General features: G+C 37.7%; 1 protein-coding gene across 1 annotated transcript in view; it reads right to left on the bottom strand.

Moving 5' to 3' along the window:
• The window catches only part of LOC139962133 (uncharacterized), a 45,041-nt gene that overhangs the window by 19,783 nt on the left and 12,635 nt on the right, over nucleotides 1–12,623 (bottom strand). Inside the window, exons 6-17 of the mRNA XM_071962056.1 lie at nucleotides 10,683–10,913; nucleotides 9,890–10,012; nucleotides 8,977–9,252; nucleotides 8,118–8,222; nucleotides 7,386–7,643; nucleotides 6,492–6,596; nucleotides 4,526–4,777; nucleotides 3,472–3,585; nucleotides 2,408–2,653; nucleotides 1,936–2,040; nucleotides 1,569–1,811; nucleotides 736–849 (exon numbers count right to left, since the gene is read on the bottom strand). Of these exons, the coding sequence (XP_071818157.1) occupies nucleotides 736–849; nucleotides 1,569–1,811; nucleotides 1,936–2,040; nucleotides 2,408–2,653; nucleotides 3,472–3,585; nucleotides 4,526–4,777; nucleotides 6,492–6,596; nucleotides 7,386–7,643; nucleotides 8,118–8,222; nucleotides 8,977–9,252; nucleotides 9,890–10,012; nucleotides 10,683–10,913 (2,172 nt within the window). The remainder of the gene's footprint in view (nucleotides 1–735; nucleotides 850–1,568; nucleotides 1,812–1,935; nucleotides 2,041–2,407; nucleotides 2,654–3,471; nucleotides 3,586–4,525; nucleotides 4,778–6,491; nucleotides 6,597–7,385; nucleotides 7,644–8,117; nucleotides 8,223–8,976; nucleotides 9,253–9,889; nucleotides 10,013–10,682; nucleotides 10,914–12,623) is intronic.

The raw sequence follows: 12,623 nt of genomic DNA, 5'->3' as shown, positions 1-12,623 counted from the left end.
CAGAGAGTGAGTGGGCGATGCCCAGAAAGTGTAGTGGGTGCATGGTGCCCAGAGAGTGAGTGGGCAGTGTACAGACAATGAGTGGGCAGTGCCCAGAGAGTGAGTGGGCGGTGCCCAGAAAGTTTAGTGGGTGGTGCTTAGAGAGTGAGTGAGTGGAGCCCAGAGAGTGAGTGGGCTGCAGTGCACAGACAGTGAGTGGGCAGTTCCCAGAAAGTGAGGGTGCAATGCTGATATGTTCCAATAGTAGCTTAGGTAGATGAGAAAAGTGCAGATGTTGAGGGAGACAGGTAAGAGAGGAGCCAAGTAAATCCATTCATTTCAATTTGTAGCAATATCTTCTCATAGTCTTCATCATTGTGACTTTAATTTTGTCCTGAAATTTAGTCATTGCGTTTATGTAGAATCTTCATTCAACTTTAACTTTCAAATAAACTGCGAATGTTCAGTAGAAACGCAGCTCTTATTTCCTGATTGATACCTGGCAGCTTCGTGGTTTGTGTTAAATCAAGAAAACTGACGGCAAGAAATATTTACTTCTAATTAGTCGCTAATCGTGATATCCCTGACAGATTACGTAGTTCTCAAGACACCCAACCCTATGATGTCAAAATTGGAGTAGGTGAAACTGATTTTGGTATAGATAAAAGAAAAAACTTAAAATAAGTCATACCTATATGGCCATGATAAAAGTGGTAACATTATAGAGACATTTTGAAGAAACAAGAAAGAACTCACTGAGATTGAATGTGTCGTTGGGATTAAGTCCCTTTCCATAGACTATCGGTATACTGACGATGTTATCTGCTTCGGAGACCTCTATGGAGGACTTAGCCATTGATACGTAAAATCCTGAAGATTGAATATATAAAGTAAGAAAAAATTCATCTGGTTCCAGCATATGTCGGATTTTGAGATTTTTATATCTTGCATATGTAAAAATATCACTCCATGAAAATCTGTGATTATTCCCTTCCGACCACCCCATCCCTCCCCCTCTCCTTACCTCTGTTATGGCTTTTTCAACCCGGTCTTGCAATTACATCACTGCGCAGATCTAACAGAGTTACCATTGTTTCATTGTTCTTCATACTTGTTTTTTTTGCAGTTGTGTATCATCGCCTTACATTACATACTACTAGCTATTAGCTCCCAGCTCATTGTGTTTTCTTGAACTCCCCCTCACCTCCCCTCTCCCATTGTTTCCTCTCTCATTCTCCTGGATGACCCACCTCATCATTCTTGTACCTCTCAGAACATTTACAATTGTTTAGTTTGTCATCGTCCAACACTACAGCTTTATTGTCTTGTCTCAGTTCATCCTTGCTTTCCCCTCCTCCACCCAATCCCCTCACCCCCCTAGCCCAGCCTTCTCCCCTCCACCAAACCCCCTAGCCCAGCCTTCTCCTCTCCATGCACCCAATCCCCTCACCCCCTATAGCCCAGCCTTCTCCCATCCACCCAACCCTCCTGGCCCAGCCTTCTCCCCACCACCCAACCCCCCCTGGCCCAGCCTCCCCTCTCCACCCAACCCCTTTACCCCCTGGATCAGCCTTCCCTATTGTTGTTACCATTCTTTAGTTTGTCGTTATCTTGAATCACCACAGTTGTTCTATCACGGCCAGGACTCACTCTTAGTGCACCAGATGGATTCACGGCTCTAACAACAAACTCTTCAGTGTCTTCATTGAGGTCATCATCAATGATATAAATAGGGATGTCCACATAGGTATCCCCAGCTTCAATGGTTACTCTTGTAATATTTAAGATGTAATCCTCCTGTGCCTTGGCACTACCATCTTCAGTTATTAAGTCTGCACCAAAGAAGGAGAAACCATTGGGGAAAATTATTGTAGCAGTTGATGTGAAGGAACAATGTGAATAAAAGCTAAAGTCAAACAAAATCAATTCCAAGCAAATTAAGATCAAGTAACTCACCAAAGCTGAGATTTTCATCGTGAGGTTTGCTTGTCCAGAATAGGATGTTGACTAGCTGTGAGGATTCTTCTGTTATGATCCTGGTAACATTCACAGACAACGGAACTGAAGAAACAATGATAAATACATGAAAGCAGCCTGTTACAGCTGAGAGGTACATGAGAGGGGGATACATGATGACACATGACATGCAAAAGGGGTACATGGAAGGGGCACATCATTGAAAGGTGTATGTGGCAGAGGGTTACATGGAGAGGGAAACACGAAATGTGGTATAAGAAAGGGATAAATGAAGGAGGGGGGGGAATGAAATATTTACATGAAAGCGAATGTGTCGAAAGGGAAACATTTAATATGGTACATGAAGGAGGGTGCATGAGGTGGGGCATATGAACAGGGGTACATGAAAGGGGAAACAAGTTATGTGGTACACGAGAGGTAGTAATTTTTGCAACGAGGATAGAAATCTTACCCATTGTGTCGTCATCGATAATAAGAACTTCAACAGATGATGATAGTTGATTGATGATTATTCCCTCCCATTGTTGATCTTCTCCAAAATAAACTTGAAAGGTCTCATCGTCCTCTTGGAGATCATCAGGTATAATTAGAATTTCAACCTCTCCTTCCGTTTCACTGCTGACTGAGAATCGAGCAGGGTCGGAATCATGTACAAAGTCTATAGAAGAAGTGGCCCCACCGTCTCGAGTGAGAACAACTACAGGCAGTAAAACAAAAGGGAATAAACAAACAAACAAAATAAATAAGCAAGCAAGCAAAACCTAAACTGTCAAGCGAACATTTTTAAGTCTTAAAATGTTCCCAAAAAATTTAAAGAAGTTTCAAAGGGCAAATTTTATAGATACACATGACTACGATCCCCTTCCTTCGAGTGGTAGCAATATGCATTTCAGGCAATTCATTGCACCAGGGCCCCCAACCAATCACAAACTGCATTGAAGAATGACAGATAGACAGAAATTTATGTTTTTATTTATTTTTTACATGTTGCGTCAAACGCTGTTTAAATTTAGTGGGGAACTGGGTTCCCAGCTCTTGAACCAAGGGCCTGAGATACTCTAGCTACGCCACTGCATCCCATCCTCCGCCCCCCCCCCCCTCCTTACATTGCAAGGTATGGATTACTGCAAGTCCATGTTTGGAAGGGGCCTTTTTCCCATTTGTGATATCATAGTGCTATCAGGAGGTAACATCTTATTGTTTATGTATTTTCATATTGTTATTTTACATATGATCACATGGAACAACGAATACATTGCAGTTAGTAACCTTAATGCCAGTATATTTATTAATTTTAAGAAACTATATTAACAGCCTGACAAAAATTGTGACAGTGTGTTGCTTGTGAAAAGTTTTGCAAAATCTCTATTTTCCGGAATAGGGAACCAAGAACTAACTTTACTCAGGCACTGCAGAAATGTCTAGAGGTTTGGAAATATTTATGGTTTCTCATTATAAGCCTTTCATTGTCTTACAAGGACTAATTAAGAGAGAGAGATTCTTGATGAATATTACCTATGTTGTCTGGTCTTATTTGTGGTGAGACTTCCCTTGACAGGGAGAAGGGTAATATAACACTCCCCTGGGATTCGATGGCAGCAACCCGTAATATTGTAAATGATAGCAATGCTGTAAAGTAAATGTAGAATGTATAAGGGCTGTTAAATTCATGGCTGTTAAATTATAAGAAAAAAAGGTAAGACAAATATATTATGTAGGATAGGATGTCGTGAAGGTACAAAATTAATTTTTATATTTTGTAGATCATGAACAATGAAAACAAACTGCTGTCAGCGCAGGTCATATTTCTATAACATTTTAATTTTTGAGAAATGACCCTTTTAAATTCATCATCAAGTGACATGACTATATTAATTCTAATACATAGACCATTAGGCCACTTCTTCAGATGCAGCACAAACCTCAGTAATAAAAAAAAAACAGACTTTTATGACCTCAAATAACAAGTTTACAATGCAATACAAATTTGTCAAGAACAAACGTTTGTTCAATGACATCATCTCAATGTGATCTGTTGTTAAATTTATATGAAGTTTTGAAAATGTTTAGGTTGAGTTATTTGGCATTTTTAAAACGAATCATGCGCATTAACATTTAGGCCTGCGCTCAGGAGCTGACGTTGTCATCAATTTAATCTTTAAGGAGATCTATCTTTCAGAAATGCAACTTAATTGAATATTAACATAAGGAATGCTCCTTAAATCCAGCGTTCGTGTTTACGATCCCCTTTTCAGTCTGGTCTTATTGTTTAATGCTAAGCTGTTAAAATGGGAAATTTCCAATAATATTAAATGGTACTATAATGCAATCTGCACTGATTTTAATTATTTGGAATAGTCAGTCATATATATTACAATAATTCATTGCTGTAAGTCACCATTAAGAAGTCTAATAATCACTTTTTGATGCAAGTTTCTAGCTTTCAATAAAACTTACCAATTTTTACCATTGTGCAAAATGTTATTAACTGTTATAAGCTAGGTAGAATGAAGTGTACTGTATGTAGAGTGTCGACAGGTTGAGACAGGAGTGGAGGAGTAATATTTACCAATGTCATCGTCTTCTATGACGACAGTCAGATTCGGAGTTTGCAATGATACTCTCTGGTTTACGTCATTGACAATCTCGACGCGTGTTGACGTACTGGTAGGCTCGATTGAAAGGCTGATGGTGAATGATGATGTCATAGGACCGTCTACGACGTCATTGTCTGTTGACGTAATCTCTGCGTAGGCAAAAAGGGTTCCACTCAACATTCTTACGCTTTCAATCGGAAATTTGGCGTTGGAGTCATCAAATGCTGTTAAAGTGAAGAATATTAATCAGTTATACCAGATGTAGTGCATCCCACAGGGAGCCATGTGTTGGTTGCACATCTGTCCCTTTCGGCGTTCGTTGCTGTACCCATTGTCACATTATCATTACAACGAACACGAAACAAATATTACGCTCTTTAGAAATGTAGAGTTTATTGCTGAAGATGTCGCTTTTTAAGAAGTAATTGAGGTAATTATATGTATATTATATTTAAGCTTTTGCTCATGTTAGTATAGGGAAGTATAAGTGAGTTTGTGACTCACAAATTGTATTTTAGTTTGTACAACGTGGACCTATTCTCAGCGTGGGTTAGCCTATCGTGATATTGTGTATTAGGCCTAGGTTTATTGTTTCGAGAATGCATCACGATGGTATTCAAGTTCATTTTGAGTATTTTCAAGGGCTTAGTAAGTTCTGTACTCTTAAAAATATGTTATTATAAGTTCACATGCCTTGTTATTGTTGTATTCGAGGGAATCGTGTTATTCGTGTGTTTCATTGTCTAGGCTAAGCGTGCCTTACGGTGAATTACTAAGTGTGTATAAAGTATTTTCGTACTATATTCCGATAGAGCGCCCTCTCATAACAAACAAGATGGCTGCGCCCATGTCATCGTTGAATATATGTGTACGTAATAGGCAAGCCACCCAAGTGAGCTTGAGTAACATTATCTAATTATTCATTAAGGTATTTTCTTTCTATATTCACCACTTTATGTGTTATCCAGCACTGATTAAGATTAAATTCACCTCTGTTGATATTGGTTTTGGACAAAATGTCTCTCGCTGCTGTGGTAACCACAATTAGTTGTTAAACGATGTACTCTGTAATAAGTTACACGTTCTGTGTACTGGGAACTGGTTGAGATGTAATTGAGTAGATAAGTTGTGTTATTGTTTTATAAGTGTAATGCTCTGCCCATAAATGGACAGAGAGATTGTAAGGCAGACGTGCCGAGATTTAAATGTCGCAATCTCATCATTATTACTATTATGTGTTAAGTGTAGTGGTGCTCCCAGTTCTACCCTTGTCATTGTAGCTATTCAGACAGTGTGGAAACCAGCCTAATTGGGTCACAGAGAGTAGAGTTAGTCTGGTACACAATTTTAAGTGACTTTATTTTTATGTTTTGTTTCTCTTTTTATTATCTTTCAGGAAAGTTACCTGAAGGTGCTGCACCGTCCTTTTTGTTACGTAATCATATAATATAATCTCAACCATGCTATGTGAGAGAAGAAGTAATAAACCCCTCAGCCACCAGAACAAGCGGTGGTAGAAATCAGCACTCTCTCCTGCCTATTTATTCCTGCGTATCCTCACACAGAGATGGGCACGATAGTGAGCTTGTGGGCCACGGAGAAAATTTTTCACCCAACCTCCGCGGGCCGCAAAACTTAAAGATGTACCTTCTCCCGTGAAATATAAGTTTTTACATTTTATGGTCATATTAAAAGATCAGAAAGGGTCTACATGTCCATGTCTCAGATGTCGGCCCAGATCCTCTCCCAAAAGATTACTTATTTTATGATTTTCCGTGTTACCCAATAGCAACAAATAAAATACTATATGAAAAAAAGGAATTAAACACTTTAAGTAATAAATAAGGAAGATCCCGCATCACTCCCACTCCCCCCCGTCTTCCCACCGTAAGACGTATTTCCCTTGGTAATGCAATAAGTAAGTATTAATAAACTTACATAAAACGAGATCGAATGCTGATATCAGCTGTGAAGATGAAATCATAAGACTTTCCGAGCTGCCTTCTGTTAGATTGACACGAGTTTTTGCGATTGTCACAATCGCTGAGATGAACAGAAGAAGAAGAACAAGAAGAAAAAGAATTAAAGGGTGTGAAGACTCGCGCAAAAAGAAACGTCTCATGCCGGTAATCTGACCTAGTTTCGAATGAGGTGTTACAGAAATGTTAGACACCACCATCGATCCCAGAAAATACACACACAGCTTGCTACCATCGGTAATTAGACACTAGTGTACAGTCAGTACATACAGCTGCGGTCAATACCCACAGCACAGTGTATAAACGATACAGCGATGGACATCTCAGGTCCAGCTAAAGATAACAAGGTAACACTTTTCATTACTGTACTGTCTGCATTTTGTAGCGACACTAACAAAGCGTCACTTGCAAGCAACAGAAAGTTAACTTTTTCAGATGGCCGCACGCGGTTTGGGGCGAGTCTTCAATGCCTTTAAGAAGCCAAAACAAGTCAGCATCATGTATTATAGATCTGCCAGCTAATATGGAAATGAAATTAAACGGTTTAATTCACACAACTCTATTGGTATTGATATACTAACACAAAGCATTAGAAATTTTCACGACGCAGAAAGTCACTTCTTCATTCCTTAATTTGACTCCATTCGTCAGTGGTTTATGACGTCAAGTCACCTAAATGTTTCCTTCATCTTCAACATCAGCATCAACTTCCCACCTCTCTTTTGAATGCAAATTCATATTCAACATCAACATCAACCCAAACTTCAACATTTCCTAGAACTTCAACTTCAATTTCATCTTCAACATCTATAACTACCTAGGCTGATCTACTCCACGATTTTGTTTAATTTACCTATATCGTTGTCTGTAATTCTGATGGTCAGTTGTGGTGTCTGTAAAGTTACTCTCCTGTAGAAGTCGTTCCTGACTTGAACGCTTGTTGTTGGCATCAGAAATGAATCAATCCTCATTACAACATCAATAGCTGATACATCAGGCCCATCCACCACATCATTATCTAATGCCGTTACTGGTAGCTCGGCAGAAAGGGAATCTTTAGACAGCTGTACAACGTTTGGAATTTGAAATCTCTGGCTTGAGTGAGGAAAGACTGTGAAGATAAATATTATTTAATTTCTCAAGTAAAGATATGACATACCACCCCTTAACTTGATAATAATTCTTTAATTCAATGATGTAGACTGTCCGTCACCCCCACCCCTTCCTTGCCTGCCCTCCTTCCACCCCCGACACCCCCCCCAAAAAAGTAGCCAAGAGAAACATAATGACCCTATCCACAAAGATTCCACAAATCAAAACAGTTGATTATAATCAATCCCTACTTTAAGGTGGATCCCGACACCTTTTCCAACCTAAAATTTGGTATATAAATTGAAACATATCAATCTAACATTCGGTTAAAAAACATAAAATGTCACAGTGAATGAATATCTTTAATTATCAGCTATGGTTATTAAACTTACCAAAATGATGTCATTATGACATCACTGATGATTCCTTTGATACATATTTTGTGTACGTTTAAGTGAGGTTAGCTAGTGCTACAAATGATAAACATACTTACATAAGCTGATATTTAATCCCTGTATGTTAAGGGAGACAGCGGCTGTAAGAGCGCCAACGTTGCCTTCTGCCAAGCTTACTTCACTTTGGCTAAGAGTAACAGAAGCTGTTTGTGGATTTGAAAAAAGGTTGAAGTTTCAATTATATTACCTACAGTAGTATCAACTTAAAATGTCTCTATCAAGACCTAGAATCAAAGATGGAAATATAGTTAAGTTCTTATCAATTTTTCATTTTTTTTTTTGTTCATCCAGTTCTGTATCTCAGTTATCTTCATTACACTCCATCATGCGCATTAGACAATGACAAATTTAAACTGAGTTGAAGATCCATCTTGGCATATATATCTGTACCATTATAATGGTTACTTATTGGCCTATACTGTAGCTGTATGGTCCTGATAGTTTAGTTGTGCAAAGTCAATTTTAATATAAAAATAAAAGAAACAATTTCAAGGCTAAATTATTATTTTATCCCCCTTATTTAATTAACCAGTTTTATATAACACATCTTGTCAATGATGATGATTAAAATGTTCGCAAATTAGCCCAAGAAGTGGATACATTAACATTTAACATTAATTACAAAGCAAGAAAGATCTGCCCATACATGTTAGTCACACTAATATAATACCTTGTAACATTAGAACGCAGCTATAGCCCCAAACTATGCTAGTAGTAAACCAATGTTGGTACATGTTCCAACATATTACTGCCCAGCAACCTCTAAAGTTGATTTTTCTATTTTTTTTTATCATCTTTATGTAAAGGAACACAGACACCATCAGTAAAGTAGATTTTTTTTTACCACGTTTTTGGTTTTTTTAGTTTGAAAATTCTGAGGTATAAGTGATAAGTAACCTGTGTCATCGTCCTGTACAACAATCACGAAGGGCGTCCTGGCGCTGGTCGTCTGCTGTAGGCCTTCTCGGCCGCTTCCCCAGGATACAGATGAAATAGATATCACGATACATCCACGAACTTCAATGATGTCATCATCCAGCAAGGACAGTAAAGTTGAAGCGGATTGTTGACCAGGTGGTATGGTCAGCTGATAGGATTCCATCATGAAGTTAGAGGTCGGAACAAACCCACCACAAACATTTGGAATCCCAGCCGTCAAGCTAAGATCCAGACCTGAGTTAAGGATATTAAGACAAGCTTTGTAAAAAAATCGCTTTCTTGAATGTTGATTTTGAGAAGGAGAAAGCCAGATAGAATGGGACTGTTTCTTACAGACATTCTTACATATCACAATGGAATTGATTAAATATAATAATCACCATAATCCACGTGTTATAGTGGAGTAATTATAATATCCCTGCAGTACTATAGGTTCTGAGTACCAATTATCATAGAATGAGTACTGCCTCATAGGATCCGAGTGCCAGTGTCCGAGTTTCTCAGTTTAGAGTCAAATGAGTAACCAGTGTGAGTGCTTTTGATTATTAAAGATACAAGAACCTAGTACTTAAAACTATATTCCCTGATTGCCATTGTTAACACATAATATAACAGTTGCATGTGACGGCATTACTCCTTGGAATATTAAACTCCAGAATGTCTTAAAATTATCATAAAATTTCTGATGTTGGAAGAAAAAAAATGAACGGTAACAATGAACTCCCTGGCAAGGATACAGTCCTGTTATGCTAACAGCAATGCTATAATCATGTTACTAATTGTTCCACATGTTTATAGTAACACATATATATCATTCATGTTAGGTTGCATTTATAAGGAATTGTTAGACTGTTTCATACATTATTCTTACCAACAATGATAGATTGGTATCCTATTTGAACCTGCTTAGAAGATTCTACTGTTATGATGGTTCTATTATCCACACCAGGACCTTCTGTTAAGCTACTCACCGTCGATGTAAGCTCGATATGTGCTGTGGATGACATATTAATTTGTAACAAATTAACATTTTACTTAGAATGTGAAATTAACTTTAAAAAAAATTTAAATTAAAGTAATGCAATAATTCAAGAAAGTCCCCCCCCCCCTATCAATGTTACTAGATGTATGGTACCATGCAGAGAAGTTATAATTGAGATATGAAAGTTAAGAATTTAGTAGGAATATTCTAGAGAAAAAAGTGAAATGTGCTTCCTATGCTGTCATCTAAAACAAATCATATCAATTTAAATATGTTCATTTCAAAGTAACTGATTTACAACTAACATAAGAATGCAAACACAAGACATAATTAGTAACTACCTCTTCAGAAAAGAGAAAGGTTCGGTAATGCTAATAATATGTCATATGTAAATTCTTTCCTATGGTATGGAGACAACGCACCATTGAAATGTTAAGAGATTTACTTTAAACAAGAACGGGCAACTATGTAATATGATAGACTGATCAGTTAAAGTGTTAACAAAATTGTAAACAAGTTCTATAATTTCTACCGTTTCACAATTTTATCCTGTTCAGTGAAGTATATTTCAGCAATTGTCCAACTTATTTGAAAATCGTTCAAATACTTCTATGATACCATATCACTATGACGTCATATTGTATTGTTTAAATCTCTCTATTAAATAGGTTGAGATACTCACTGACGTCATCATCATATATAAATACTTCAAACAACGGCAGCTGTGGGTCAAACAGGATGTAGGAACTGTCGAATGCAACCACATTAAATGACTCAGTAGCTTCCAATAAATCGTCATCAATAATATCGATTACGAAGGAACTACTGGTAGTCATTGGTTGGAATGTTACCGTAGCAGTAAAATCGATGTAATCCAAACCTTGTGATGTAGATATGTCCTCGCTTGTAAGTGCTAAAAAAGAAACATGAAACATTATTTGGTTTAGTTTCATTGAAATTAATTGAGAAAGAAATACTTTTTGTTGCAATCAAGTTTTGAAGTTGTTGTCTGCATTTCATATTCACATCTGGGTTACCATCAGATTGGATTAAATCATTAGTCTACATCCCTAATTAGTCGGATAAGTATCTTCAGCACATTATGAAAATAATAGCGTTAGTCACGATTATTATATATATGCAAATTAGGCTAGATTTCGTACATCTGCTACAGTGTGGTAGGGTAGGCAGCTTCACATAGAGCAGAATATAAGAACTAGAGGGTTGACTCATAATACCACTAACGCGAAGCTGCTGTGCGCCCATGGGGAACTGTCAACCATTACCAAACCTGGCAAAACACAACAATGTGCACGTTTGTGTGTACAAGCTGTATGACCTAAGCTACAAAACTTTGGGGGATATACTAATTACATTTTCTCTTTCAAAAGCCAAAATAAGTAGTAGGAGAAATGATCCACAGCCCTCATAAATTAAAAAATTACATTTATCTTACCTTAGCGTCAGTAAATCCGTACAAATTTTTGCAAAAATTTAATCTGTTATGGAATGGTGCCATGTACGTAAAATTTTTTGATCCACTGAAGGAATTATAGTATACTACTACTAGGCCTATAGCCTTACATATTTCCCGATAATCCACATTTTCAAGAAAATGATACACATATAAATTTTCAAGGAGTAATTAGGTACACTTTACGGTCAAGATCTTAATTTTCTTAAATTTATCATTTAGTTCATATGAAAAGTGCGGCTTTCCTTGCTTCAAAAAACAAACTATGGTACATCACTGCGGCTGATTATTAACATTTCGTGAAATATTCCAGGCGTGTACTTTTCACGTTCAAGATCTTTCATACAAAAAAGTTAACTCCATGTGCAAATGGTGACTGCTTTTCTTTTTTAATAGCAATAGTTATAAAAATGTTATATATTTACTTCAGGGGTGTAGCAAGCTTTTTGGATTGGGGGTGGGGTGCTAAAGCCAAAATTCCATGCCCCGATTTCATCCCCATTCTACAGCCCACAACAAGAGTCACCGTCGAGCGCAAAAAAATATGCCCTAATATAGACATTAACATCAATAATTTCTGAAAAAAAAAATTACCATATTTTGGGAAAGACAGGGGGGGGAGGGGGCAGCCTATTGACGCATAAACAGAATAGTCTTTTTCAGCTGATGATCTCTTTGATGCAATTGCATGGTTTTCCATGAGAAACCTTTCCGTGCACAAACGGCCATGGAGGGATCGAGGAACTCTGAAAAGGCACGTCTAGCCTACAACTTTGAACTGGACCTATGAGTATGACTCTAGTATGAGTATGACAGCATGAGGCGTGCACAGTTGTATTGAGGCTTGGCGATGTATAACAACTTGGCCTGCGCGATCTCGAAAACTAGCACTGAAGTTAGGATAGCCTAGCCTAGGCCCTAGCCCTTGGTCTAAACTCGTGACAATGTTTTTTAAACTTAGACGAGACTTCACACACATGGCATTATGCTAAGATCCTTACTTATGAAACGAAAGAAATACCACTGCCTTTTTTTCTCCGGTTGATGCAACCGACTGCAATGCAGGGTTCGGGCATTCTTCTGCGAACAACTAACGACAGTTTGGTCAGTTGTTACTACGTTGGTAACATTACTGTGTGTTGAACGTAA

The sequence above is a fragment of the Apostichopus japonicus genome, chromosome 20 (genome assembly GCF_037975245.1).
Source record: "Apostichopus japonicus isolate 1M-3 chromosome 20, ASM3797524v1, whole genome shotgun sequence".
NCBI classification, from domain to species: Eukaryota; Metazoa; Echinodermata; class Holothuroidea; order Aspidochirotida; family Stichopodidae; genus Apostichopus; species Apostichopus japonicus.
Note: the sequence above shows the minus strand (reverse complement) of the source record. Positions and strands in the feature narration are given on the sequence as shown.